At 35.5% G+C, this 14504-nt stretch overlaps 1 protein-coding gene across 2 annotated transcripts; it reads left to right on the top strand.

The window, feature by feature from the left end:
* Positions 1-3069: 3069 nt before the first annotated feature.
* On the top strand, positions 3070-13475 carry LOC127411958 (BSD domain-containing protein 1). 2 transcript variants are annotated; one of them, XM_051647925.1, is made up of 11 exons: positions 3070-3114; positions 4207-4285; positions 4535-4651; positions 5267-5434; positions 7245-7299; positions 7450-7565; positions 7948-8016; positions 9795-9882; positions 10051-10476; positions 11586-11689; positions 12343-13475. In XM_051647925.1, the coding sequence occupies exons 1-11, from the start codon at positions 3104-3106 to the stop codon at positions 12373-12375; spliced, it is 1266 nt and encodes a 421-aa protein (XP_051503885.1). In that variant the 5' UTR covers positions 3070-3103; the 3' UTR covers positions 12376-13475. The 2 variants fall into 2 exon arrangements, with proteins under 2 accessions (XP_051503885.1, XP_051503886.1); XM_051647926.1 differs by having other exon boundaries at positions 3075-3114; positions 4228-4285.
* The last annotated feature ends 1029 nt before the right edge of the window (positions 13476-14504 follow it).

Here is a 14504-nt window from a genome sequence, read left to right as displayed (position 1 = left end):
GTAGAGACACATAGGCAAACATACAGTATGTACAACTATATATAAAGAAATAAATACTGGATATACTGTGTACTGTATGTATTGTTGTAAATGCTTGTTTCTTCAAAGGCACTTTAAGCATTGTGAACGTCAAGAAAAGTAAAGTCTGGTTATAACATTATTCACACTGTCTACTAATAAAGCCCACAGTGTATGCACATGAATCACAGAAGATTTATTTAATTTTTGAAACATTTTTATGGAAGTCATGAAAATTCCCACCATATTGTCATTTCCAGCACATCTAAAATTCTGTATTGTTTTTAATAGTATTTTGTGGTGGAAATTACGCTGATGGAAATTAACATTTTTACTTTTTTTTTTTTAGTAAAGTGTCTGACTCCTTTGTTTTGCTGAAGCTAATTTTATAGCTAACATTTTATGTATCCTAAATACACACAATGAAATAATATTTTCATACCTTTTGCATAATTTGGCAAAATTACAACTTGATTAGAAATGAATACCAATAAAAATATTCTGCTCACAAGTGATATCTACCTTGAATTTCCTTTGTTTTCTTCAGACATCACTTGCCTCTTGCATGCTCTTCACTGACACCTTTGTTGACTTTGTTAACAAGTACACTAACATATTAAAGGTCAAATTGTTTGGTGTGGTGAAAGGTAAAATTTAAGTTTGGGACTGGGACAAGGCCAAAACAGTTAAATCTGTTAATAAAAAAGGCATTTGAATAGTACCAAAAATAAATGATGAAGGCCTGGTAAAAGTCAGTTTAAATGTGACCTTCATATAACAAAGAGAAAAACGTTGCAATATTTTAGTTTGAATAAAAATCAACCCCTGGGACATGAAAGGGCCCAGAGTTGAAAAAACACCAATATATAATAAAGATTTAAACCTTAGAGTCTTATATACAAAGTATACATATCAAAGATGTTTATGTATACAAGTGAATGTCTCACAATCGATTATATCGCACAATGTTTGCATGTGAAAGTGTGACTGAGATTTGAGAACTTCGGTGGAATATTTTCATTGAATAACAATCTGCTCCTTGCTTAAAGCTATCGTAAGACTTATCAAATGGCTAGGAAAGACATTTTTGTCCTTTATGGAGCATGCTTTTGTTGTATGGAAATTCGCAGCGTGGACACTCTTCAAAATATATCCTTTTATGTTTCACAGAGGAAAGAAAGTGATTGTTTAGAATGACATGAGGGTGAGTAAGTGATGACCAAATTTTACTTTAACTTTTGCTTAAAGCATTTACATCCAGTCAATATTTTGAATAACCTTTTTAGTTATTGAATGAATAATAACATATTTAATCAAATCTGTCTGCGATTTAAGCTTATGCTGTTTTCAGCGTTTGTTTACATGACATTTTCATTCTCCGTGCTTGTGATTTTGGTGCCTAGCGATGCCTCTGCAATCTGTTCTAACTGTGAGATAGAGGGAACGTCTAATCAATAAATAAAAAACGCCTTCTGTGGCCCTGGATTCAGACTGACAGAGTTAATAAGGGAGCCAAAGGTCCCAATTAGTGGGACTGGGGAGCATTTGGGGGACATATTGTGTAACACACGCACATATTGCTCAATGTCTGGATACCGGGAGACTTCAATTAAGAGAGAGGCAGAGCGCTGACCTTGTGACATCCTGTTAAAACCTCACTTCCTGTCAACTGCTCAGTGACAAGCTAAATACAGCTGGGATGGGGGTCTTCTGTTAGCCTGTATATAATGTGAGGGGCCCAGGGCCTCAGGTGTGTAGTTAAGCATTCCCAATAGGGCTTCATCCATATGGGCTGCTCTGAATTCTAATGAGGTGATAAACTCCTCATGTCAGTTCCATTATGAGCAAATTCATTTCTTGATTATGTGTAGCAGCGTGACGAGACAAGCCCTTTCCCCTGAGGCTTTAAACCACTTCTGATGCCATTTAACTTCTATAAGACAACAAACTAAGATTTTGACAAAATGTGTAAAAGTTCAAGACTTTTTGCTATAGCTGGTGAATGTTTAGATATACCTGTAATAGAAATATAGCCCACATAGCGTATTTATTTGTTATATGGTTATTTTAACACTTTAAATATATATATATATATATATATATATATATATATATATATATATATATATATATATATATATATATATATTAGAGGGGATGTCTGGGTATTTAAAAAAAAAAAAAAAAAAAAGAGCTTATTTTTGTTTTGTTTTTTTTTAAAGTAAAAGTATTAAACAGAGACAATAAAAAATTTGAAAGCTGATATAATCTATTATTTTACACTAGAATGATTGTGTTGTTTTCTTCTTCAAAATCATCATAGGGGACAGAACGTTTCCCCTAATGTAACATATTTTATTTTTCTCATAAGAAGTTTGTCTGTACATCAGGACTGTCTCTTAAACTTTTCTTACACTACATGAAATCAAAAGTCAAATGTACAGTATATAGCATTTTTATATATTGTTTTACATAGTGATAAAAATGTGGGATAAATCAAGTGTACATTTCAGCAATATTTCTGGCATTTATATATATATATATATATATATATATATATATATATATATATATATATATATATATATATATATATATTTTTTTTTTTTTTTTTTTTTTTTCCTTTAGCTTATCCTTACAAATTGCATTTATTTATAGATTTATTTATTTGGAAAATTGTTCATTTATTTTGTTTGACTAAACAACTAAAAATAAAAAATAAAAAATAAAAAATAAAAAATAAAAAATAAATAAATAAATAAATACATAAATAAATAAATAATAATAATAATAATAATAATAAATAGTGTGAGGTTGCTGCTTTAGTCGCCCCCTGCACAATCGACGAGGGATTTTGCGTTTTATCACAAGTTTGATAATTTTCGGTTGCCGTACTCAGCAGTGTGAGATAGAAAATGTTTTTAATTAACAATTTCACATATATTTTCATGTTTAATGTGATAAATTGGTTCTAATTACTCTTAAGATGATGAATAAATTATCTCTTAGGTTATACATTTGGTAGTTTTTTGATGCGCTGCAGAGGTCAGAGTTCAGGCCATACGTATGACGTCATGCGCTGAAGATGGCAGACGGGTGAGTTCACAGCCCACAAACATTCACTTTATCACTTAAATACATTATATTAACATTCTGTTCGCGTTTAATAACGCCAATCTTACTCATAAGGACGCATAGCTGCATTAAACGCATGTTATTGATGTTTTTTAAATGATGCGTTTGATGGCGGATGTCAAGGAGGAAGTGAGACGGGTTTGTTTACAAAAATCTCACCGAGTCATGTACACGACATGAACAAAACATATGTGAAATAAACAGGACTTTAATGATTATATGAGTATAATTCCATCGCATACAAACCTAGAATAGGCAGAGATCATTTATATTCACATTAGAGGAATGAAATAGCGTGATCAGGCATTAAAATGGAGTCTAAATTCATATGTTACATATTGTTCTAGACTGTTAACTTTAAAGTAACTGTATCATTGCTACAGAGATTAGATTATTCACTCACATTGTGTTTAATGATTATTAATTTTATGAGTCATTATACTACTATAGAGAAAATATCTGTGTGCTCATTATGTAAACTATGCAGTTATGCTTATTTAATTATAAGTATGTCTTGGTTTGGTGAATAGTGCTGTTTTTGTGCATTTTTTTTTTTTTTTTTTTTTTTAAACATGAAAAACTTGCAATTAATTTAGAAATATTCCAGGTCAGGTTCAGAAGTTAAGGGGGCTCGGGCAAAAATGCCACTAAAATACAAAAATATTTGAATCCTTGTTATACATATTATGATATAAAATATTAGTTGATCTTAGGGTAAGATTAAAGAAGTAATTATTTATTTAATCTTGAGAATTTGTATTTAATTAATTGAATTGACATATATGACATAAACGCATGAGACACAGTTTGTTTTAAGTGGTTAGGAAAAATATGCCATTGTGTAAGCAATCAAGTTACTTAAAAACGTTTAGTTGCCTGAGCTTGACCAGAGCATATTTCTGAACGTTTGGTGTACTGTTTTTTTTTTATTTTTATAAAAATACATTATTAAATCACAACACAAGCATATGCATTTAAAAGTTACAGAGTTTAAAAGGTGCTTAACAGGAATGACCCAAATACATCATGTCCGTGATTGTTAATTATTATTAGGTTCATGTGTTATGATCTCAGGGAAGGAGGATGGTGGGGGGGCTGGCTGACACAAAGTTTCCAGACCGTCAAAGACAAGGTGAGTCTAATCCAGATCAGATACAGACTAATAATCTAGATCAGAAGTGGATTTATCATATGGAGAATAATGACATGTTTTTAGTATCACAGTGCCAGTAATATGTTAAGGTTACATATACCGTGGGGTCAAAAAGAGTCTGAGACTGTTGTCTGTGAAAGTGCTTCTATTTTGTTTTCTTTTGCATGTTATTATCTGTCTTAGCCCTTTACTTAGTTATTATAATAAAATGATCTTTTGTCTCAACAGTCAGCTGAGGCTTATGAGTTCATCAAACGGGACCTGACAGAATTCTCCAGCGTGGTCCAACATGACACTGCTTGCTCCATTGTCGCAACAGCTACCGCTGTTAAGAACAAACTGGCTGTAAGGAGACAATTTTTTACCAAACCAAAACCATGTTGATGGTTTTGGTTTAGGTTGTTGTCTTCAGTGCTAGCACTAGATGTGGCATCTCTCTAGTTTGATTAATTTAGATACAGTAAGAGAGTAGCTCCATAAACCCTAGTCACATATAGCTGTTTAAAGGAATATTCAAGGTTCAATGCAAGTTAAGCTCACTCAACAGCATTTTTGGCATAATATTGATTACCACAAAAAATATTTTTTACTTGCCCAAAAATCTGGGTTACAGTGAAGCACTTACAATGGAAGTGAATGGGGCCTATCTGTAAATGTTAAAAATACTCACTGTTTTAAAAGTATAGCGACAAGACCTGAACAAATGCGTGTTAACGTGATTTGAGTCCTTTTATAAAATTATAAGCTTCACATTTGTGTCTTTTAAACCCTCCAAAAATTGGCCCCATTCACTTCCATTGTAAGTGCCTCACTGTAACCTCCATTTTTACTTTTTTTTTTAAGGCACAAGTCCAAATGATTTTCTGTGTTGATCAACATTTGCCACATATACTGTACATTGAGACTGAACCCAGAATATTCCTTTAAATGCAGTTTTTAAAGTTCATCTTTTCCTTGTAGGTTGAAGGTTCATCAGAGGCCACAGAAAAGGTGAGGAAGGGCCTTTCCAATATTCTGGGCGTGATCACAGACACTTTGGCCCCTCCCCCAGACATGACCATTGACTGTGATGTCATCACGCTGGTAGCCACTCCAGCAGGCACAACAGAGGTGTATGACAGCAGCAAGGTCAGTCCTCTTTCCTGACTCATCTGTACAGCTCTGTTTTAGAGGCTGCTGTCGTGGAAAATACACTGGCGGCCAAAAGTTTGGAATACTGTACAGATTTTGCTCTTATGGAAATAAATTGGTACTTTTATTCACCAACGTGTCATTCAGCTGATCACGATGTATAGTCAGGACATTAATAACATGAAAAATTACTATTACAATTTGAAAAAAAAATTCAAATGTTAAACTACTTCAAAGAGTTCTCATCAAAAAATCCTCCACGTGCAGCAATGACAGCTTTGCAGATCCTTGACATTCTAGCTGTCAGTTTGTCCAGATACTCAGGTGACATTTCACCCCACACTTCCTGTAGCACTTGCCATAGATGTGGCTGTCTTGTCGGGCACTTCTCACGCACCTTACAGTCTAGCTGATCCCACAAAAGCTCAATGGGGTTAAGATCCATAACACTCATTTCCAATTATCTGTCGTCCAATGTCTGTGTTTCTTTGCCCACTCTAACCTTTTCTTTTTGTTTTTCTGTTTCAAAAGTGGCTTTTTCTTTACAATTCTTCCCATAAGGCCTGCACCCCTGAGTCTTCTCTTTACTGTTTTACATGAAACTGGTGTTGAGCGGGTAGAATTCAATGAAGCTGTCAGCTGAGGACATGTGAGGCGTCTATTTCTCAAACTAGAGACTCTGATGTACTTATCCTCTTGTTTAGTTGTACATCTGGTCTTCCACATCTCTTTCTGTCCTTGTTAGAGTCAGTTGTCCTTTGTCTTTGAAGACTGTAGTGTACACCTTTCTATGAAATCTTCAGTTTTTTGGCAGTTTCAAACATCGTATAGCTTTCATTCCTCAAAACAATGATTGACTGACGAGTTTCTAGAGAAAGCTGTTTCTTTTTTGCCATTTTTGACCTAATATTGACCTTAAGACATGCCAGTCTATTGCATACTGTGGCAACTCAAAAACAAACACAAAGACAATGTTAAGCTTCATTTAACGAATCAAATAGCTTTCAACTGTGTTTGATATAATGGCAAGTGATTTTCTAGTACCAAATTAGCAATTTAGCATGATTACTCAAGGATAAGGTGTTGGAGTGATGGCTGCTGGAAATGGGTCCTGTCTAGATTTGATCAAAAATGACTTTTTTCAAATAGTGATGGTGCTGTTTTTTACATCAGTAATGTCCTGACTATACTTTGGGATCAATTAAATTAAAGTAACAATTTCCTTCCGAAACAGCCAAATCTGTACATTAATCCAAACTTTTGGCATCCAGTGAATGTCAAACAAGCAATCTTTTCATTGGTGGGACACTTTTTAACTTCTGACATGAGTCTACGAGAACGAACGTTCTGCTTACTATCATGTTCATGATCTGTATGAGTGAATCTTATTGAAACATAAAATCAAAAGTAAAAAAGTGCATTTTACATAAAGAAAATTAAGCTTACCATTATGATTTTTTGCATTGACAATAAAAAAATAAGCTTTTGTTTTTTTGTTTTTGTTTTTTTGTATTGCTTGCTTTACTCCTTTTTTTAAGCTTTTTTTTAAATGTATTTATTTTTAGCTTTTTTGGCAGTTATAATTTGATTCTCATTACTCTAGTAGCTGCCTTTTACTCTATTATATTGAAAAATAATGTTATACTATATTTGTTTCTAAATTAATTTATTTACAATACTTAAATCAATTTAAATATATATATTTTTTTCGTATTACAATCGTGAGAATAGGATTTATTGTAATTACTGTAATAAAAATTGGGCTTATTGCATGCTTTTTAGTGACATGTACTGGATTTCCTTTCAGGCTCGACTATACAGTCTTCAGGCAGACCCTGCTACCTACTGCAATGAACCTGACGGTACGTAAACGCCTATTTTCTCTCTCTCTCTCTCTCTCTCTCACACACACACACACACACACACACACACAGGTGCATGGAATTTTTTTTAATATCAAATGTGTGCTTATGAGAGATTAAGGTTTAATTCATGCACTTTTCTTTTTCCAGGCCCTCCACATCAGTTTGACGGCTGGATGTCCAGTTTCAGTTTGGAAGAGAGGAAAGCGGAAATCTCAGAGCTGCTGGTCAATAGTCCCGCCATCAGAGCTCTCTACACTAAGATGGTATGATGCTTCATGCCATAATCGTGAAAAGTGTAAATTACAGCATTCCATTTAGGTGTACTCCCATTGCGGCAAAATGTTCTATTTAAAACATATTTTGGGCCGTTGTGTGCTTGAATGCTTGAAAGGAGCACTTTGTATATGATGCACAAAGTTGCTGCCTTTGCTTTCCAAATCGGTCACCTTTGTAGTTACATTTTTATGAGAATGCTGTCTAGGCTGTGGATTGTGAGGCGGCTCACTAGGTTTTTGAAACTGAGTCAAACATTCTCTGTATTGCATAATTAATTTGATACTAAAGCAGACTTTATGATTCAGAGTGTTTTCGATCAACACAAATTCTCATTCTAAAAGGTGTTTCTCTTGATTGTGTTTATGGCAGGTGCCTGCAGCAGTGGCTCACTCTGAGTTCTGGCAGCGCTACTTCTATAAAGTGTTCCAATTGGAGCAGGTAGGTAAAGCTTAGAGATGTTTCTAATATAGACCCTTGAGCTGAAATCAGGCTTATGAGCTTATCTGGACTCAGAGAACCTAATAATCAACAACATTTCATCAGTACACATAACACTCACCAGCAAAACAATTTCTCTCTTTGAGTTTTCATATTTGCTTTAGCTTGTGGTTTGGTGTGGTATCAAAGATGTGTTCACAGTCAGTTAAAGATTAACATGATATCGCCCTCTGCTGGACAGAATATGTATCTACCATAAGGTTTGCAATCCAAAAGGCATCTATGCAACAATCTGATGGTGAAAATGCAAAGCATCAATTACGGAATTTAATAATCGAATATAAGTCATATAATAACACTTTATGTATGTCCCATTCATTTATTTTCCAAAATGCAATTAAAGTTATGAAACAAAGCCCAGCACGAAAGCATTCAAATGTCCCTCTAGTGACTTTTCGATTTTTGAGTGATGAAACAAATAAATTTTTTTTTAAATTGGTTCACTGAGTTTGAACTGATTCACGTAATTAAAGGAATATTTCCCCAAAAATGAAAATTCTCAGTAATTAATAGATTTTTTTATTTTAAATGGATAGTTCACTTTTGCTCTCCAAAATTCTCATCATTTACTCACCCTCATGCTGTCCCAGATGTGTATGACTTTGTTTCGACTGCAGAACACAAACGAAGATTTTTAGAAGAATATCTCAGCTCTGTAGGTTCATACAATGCAAGTGAATGGTGAACAAAACTTTGAAGCTCCAAAAAGCACATAAAGGCATCATAAAAGTAATCCATTCGACTCCAGTGGTTTAATCCATGTCTTCTGAAGCAGTCTAATGGGTTTTGGATGAGAACAGACCAATATGTAACTCCTTGTTCTTTGTACATTTTACCATTGCAGTCTCTGGACACGATCATGATTTCAAGCTCGATTACACTTCCTAGTGCTTGACGCATGTGCAGAGCACTAGATGGCGCCATAGGAAGTGTTATCGAGAAATGATCGCCAAGCAGACTGCAGATGTCAAGATGTACAGATGAAAAGGAGTTTAATTTTGGTCTGTTCTCACCCAAAACTGATTGCATCGCTTCAGAAGACATGGATTGAAACAGCTGAGTTCTATGGATTACTTTATGCTGCCTTTATGGTTTTTGAGCTTCAAAGTTTTGGACCTTGTTGACTTGCATTGTTTTGACCTACAGAGCTGAAATATTCTTAAAATCTTTGTTTGTGTTCTGTTGAAGAAAGAAAGTCATACACATCTGGAATGGAATTTTGGGTGAACTATTCCTTTAATAGAACTAAGCAGCTCTAACGCCATTTTTGCTGCTAAACTTTAAACAAGAAGCACAATTAAAACATGTCTTAATTCTCTCATATCATCGCCAGACAAGAATGGATTGAGAAATTAGTCTATGATACTCTCTTTAAGAAACTTGATAGCCAAACAAAAGTGTATTAAAATCATTATGATATTCATGTTTCCTTAAATTCATTTTATCGCCCTTTTTTTTATCATTTTATTGTCTTCGTTTTAAGTACCTATTATGATTTGAACCAAAATAATTGAATGGAACAAAATTGTGACCAAAGTACAGATTTCATGATGCCTTGTATAATTTAGTAAAGAATTATAATAAAATCATTGTCAAAACAAATATTTACCACTGTTTATGTGGCAGAACTGATACTTCAGGTTAGATTACAACATTAGCTCTCTTTGTTCCATGTTGATTATGAGGTTTTATTTGGTAAAGTGTGTTTTTGTTTATAGGAGGAGGCCAGGAGGGTGGCACTGAAGCAGAGAGCAGAGCAGACGGATCATTCTGAGAGTCTGGGCTGGGAGGAAGAGGATGAAGAAGGTCTGACCAAAATAAACACAATTTAGAGCATTTCAATTGAAAGTTTTTTTTTGGAAAGTGTGTACTGCATATCTTTTGGATTACCTTTTGCGTCAGAAATGCAGCTCACTAGGTTTTGGACCCAAAGCCATTATATTCCTCTGTCGCTATTTTTTTTTCTATCCCCAGGTGAGTTTCTCGGGGCCACGTCTGCATCTCGCTTAGATTTCACCCCCCCTGTCGAGGAGCCACAAGTCCCTGCGGTCACAATAGAGACCACCCCTGAAAGCTCTTCCGTCCCTCAGGTGATGGTTTCCCCCAGCAATGTAGCATCTGATGTCACTCCCTCTGTGAGCAGTGACAGCGTCAGCTTCCCCACCCAGATCGAGAATCAAGCGGACCCCGTCACCATCAGAGTGACCCAGTCGCCGCCCGCTGAAGAAGAGGTGGTCTTGCTCAAACTCTCAGAGGCCAGTCTTCAGGTCACAGCAGTCCCAGAGGAGAGGCCATCACAGCGTGAAGAGACCACAGGAGAGGACGTAGCTCAAGACCTCCGAGTGTTCGAGCTCAACTCAGACAGCGGCAAATCAACACCCTCTAATAATGGCAAGAAAGGTGATTATATTGATCCAAACTATCTTAAAGGTGCACTCAGTAACTTTTGTCTTTGTGTCATCTTGGACTTACAGTGACACCTAGTGGCTTGGATGCAGCAACAGTAAAAATCAATAGTTTTCAGTTTCAGATGTCATTGTAGAAATGTAGTATTCACAGTCATCCATGATTACTTTAATCAGTGAGTGAAAGTGTCAAATAACAGGATGGTTACTGAGATTAAGCGAGGCTGGTCATGTGATTCTAACGTGGCAGCCCCCATGTGCGGACCGTCTCCATGTAGAATAAAACAGCTTTTATAAGGTTACTGATATGACTGGAGTCTTCATTTTAATGTGACTGCTCATGATTTCCTACATATATTGCAAAATTACAATTAAATTCTTTAGGAGTTAAACTTTTTTAATGAGGAAAAAATTACTGAGTGCACCTTTAACACAAAAACAATACCAGTTTTGGTACCTTGTTTTAATGTAAAGGAATGGTTATCTATAGAAGAATATCTCAGCTCTGTTGGTCCATACAATTCAAGTGAATGGTGACCAGAACTTTGAAGCTCCAAAAGCACATAAAGGCAGCATAAACATAGTCCATATGACTCCAGTGGTTAAATCCATGTCTTCAGAAGTGATAAGATTGATGTGGGTGAGAAACACATCAATATTTAAGTCCGTTTTTTTTTTACAATAAATTCTCCTCCCTGCCCAGTCTGCGGTGATATGCATGAAGAATGTGAATCGCCAAAAATGAAGAGTGGAGGTTTATGGTAAAAAATAACCTAAATATTGATCTGTTTCTCACCCACATGTATCATATGGCTTCTAAAGACATTGATTTAACCACTGGAGTCTTATGAGTTACTTTTATGCTGCCTTTATGTGCAATTTGGAGCTTCAAAGTTCTGGCCACCATTCACTTGCATTGTATGGACCAACAGAGCTGAGATATTCTTCTAAAAATCTCAGTTTGTGTTCAGTAGAAGAAAGTAAGCATGAGGGTGAGTAAGTGATGAAAGAATTTTCATTTTTGGCTGAGCTGTCCCTTCAATCATTTGTATATATTTGATATGATTGAAGTGTTTGTATAATCAAATGTGTGTGTATGCATAGGTTCAAGTACAGATGTGAGTGAAGACTGGGAGAAGGATTTTGATCTGGATATGACAGAGGAAGAAGTTCAGCTGGCTTTGTCTAAAGTAGATGTAACAGAAGAGGTTTGTTCTGCTTCACCAAACAATCAACATTAAACTAGAAATGGCAGAGAAGTGTTTAGGAATAAAAGTATTTATATTACTCCCTCTTTATTGCCTTATCATGCCTGGATTGGCCAAGATTCTGTACACCAAATAGGTGTTGTTGATATGTAAATTTTGGCAATCACGTGTGCATGAATTTCAGATTTCAGAATGAATGTTTTTGCAGCTTGCTTCAATATATGGTCTTTTTGGATCAGGGTGGAAGTTTTGAGCTCTGATGTTACAATATGAGTTACAATAGTATCTCCTTTATGTCAAAAGATCAAGGAAAACTTGATTTCTCATGATGAATTAAAAATCTATATGCATACACTGCCAAGTATTTCCCAGCACAGTATGTTGATGTTAATTATGAATCTCAGCAATGATGTCTGTCTTTACAGTAGGGCTGGGCAATATATCAAATATATGATTTTGCTGGCTATATAAAATTAAGCAACACTGAATATCACTTAGATTTGAATTCACTTTTTACTTTGCCATTAAGTTTCCTAAACAGCCTGTCAGCTAATTTTGCAATCCCTCCTTGTCTTGCAACTTGTGAATATGAGAGTGTTAAGACATTTTACAGTGTAATTAATGCCATTTTCATTATTCTATCTTTCCATCAGTTGGTGGATGAAGACTGGGAGAATTGGGAATGAAAATCTGGTGGAGGGATTTCCAGCCTGATATCGATGCGAGACATTGCTGCGCCAAAAATGAACCATGCTTAATGTATTTTACTCCTAATCTACGGCCACACCTGCTCATTCAGCCAGTTAAGTGAGCGGGTCACCTCCTTCAAATGAAATTTACATTCAAGTTAAACATCAGTGGTGGTTAGAAGGTGATCTGTTCTAGCTCTGGCTGTCCTAAAAATGGCCTGTGGTGAAACACTTAAGACTGTTCTGAGAAAGCAAGGATTGGTTAATGGGGAGAGGTCATCTTGTGATGCCATTTGTATCTGCCGTATGTAAATTAATGTGATTCTTCTTGGGAGATTTCAGTGGAAGAATGCAAATTAACTGTCGGGGCTCCTGATTAGCTGTAATCTATTAAACTGTTCATTATTCTTATGGGATTAGGAAATAATCCTTCATGTGAAAATGTATGTAAGTTATGTTTTTTTTTCTTTTTTTTCTGACATGGAGATATTTTGCTTCTTTTTTAGGTTTGGTTCTCTTTAAATACTAACACCTTTTATCGTATGCAAGTTATTCTAGCATTGAGAATGAAAATGGAGTGATGCTTCATTCGATCTGCTAATGCTCCATGGCCTTGATCATTGTTGTGTTGTGAGTGAATAAAAAAAGTGTCATGTAAAAGTAAAAAAATGTTACTATTTCACTGAAAACAACTTGTTTCCTGTGCTATCCATTTAATTTCCCTCTCATTTTCTTTAAATCATAGTTTGACATGTAATATAGACACGTAATTATGATATTGGTGCTCAGAATTTCACCCAGATTAAAACTTGGTTTGTCTAACAGGACTTTTCTTCAGATAAATAGAATTAAGGACATTGGAGTTCTCATTTATTGGTCAGGTAAATAACTCTTGGTAACAATACAGATTTAAACAGCGGGCTAATCTGTTGTACGTGAGGGTTAGATTCTGATTTGTTTTAAGGTAAATTAATCATAGGGAAGTGTTTTTCTAGCCTTTTACTTTGAGTGTAATCTGACATAAGAGTGGGCTGTCAATATTTTTCAACTATATTGTCCTTTATTTTTCCAGTACGCATCACAATTAAAAGCAATAGCATGCATAAATGGGGTTTTGTTTGAAAATCCATTTTTTAATTATTATTATTTGTAAGGTGAAATTACCCTTTTAACTCACACGTTCCACAATTTATATATATACAGGTGCTGGTCATATAATTAGAATATCATCAAAAAGTTGATTTATTTCACTAATTCCATTCAAAAAGTGAAACTTGTATATTATATTCATTCATTACACACAGACTGATATATTTCAAATGTTTATTTCTTTTAATTTTGATGATTATAACTGACAACTAAGGAAAATCACAAATTCAGTATCTCAGAAAATTAGAATATTACTTAAGACCAATACAAAGGAAGGATTTTTAGAAATCTTGGCCAACTGAAAAGTATGAACATGAAATGTATGAGCATGTACAGCACTCAATACTTAGTTGGGGCTCCTTTTGCCTGAATTACTGCAGCAATGCGGCGTGGCATGGAGTCGATCAGTCTGTGGCACTGCTCAGGTGTTATGAGAGCCAGGTTGCTCTGATAGTGGCCTTCAGCTCTTCTGCATTGTTGGGTCTGGCATATCGCATCTTCCTCTTCACAATACCCCATTTCTATGGGGTTAAGGTCAGGTGAGTTTGCTGGTTGCTTTGGCACTGTGTGCAGGTGCCAAGTCCTGTTGGAAAATGAAATCTGCATCTCCATAAAGTTGGTCAGCAGCAGGAAGCATGAAGTGCTCTAAAACTTCCTGGTATACGGCTGCGTTGACCTTGGACCTCAGAAAACACAGTGGACCAACACCAGCAGATGACATGGCACCCCAAACCATCACTGACTGTGGAAATTTTACACTGGACCTCCCCTGGTGGATTGTGTGCCTCTCCTCTCTTCCTCCAGACTCTGGAACCCTGATTTCCAAAGGAATTGCAAAATTTACTTTCATCAGAGAACATAACTTTGGACCACTCAGCAGCAGTCCAGTCCTTTTTGTCTTTAGCCCAGGCGAGATGCTTCAGACGCTGTCTGTTGTTCAAGAGTGGCTTGACACAAGGAATGCGACAGCTGAAACC

Source organism: Myxocyprinus asiaticus, chromosome 21 (assembly GCF_019703515.2).
Source record: "Myxocyprinus asiaticus isolate MX2 ecotype Aquarium Trade chromosome 21, UBuf_Myxa_2, whole genome shotgun sequence".
In the NCBI taxonomy this organism is placed as follows: domain Eukaryota; kingdom Metazoa; phylum Chordata; class Actinopteri; order Cypriniformes; family Catostomidae; genus Myxocyprinus; species Myxocyprinus asiaticus.
This window is presented reverse-complemented; position numbering and strand designations above follow the sequence as displayed.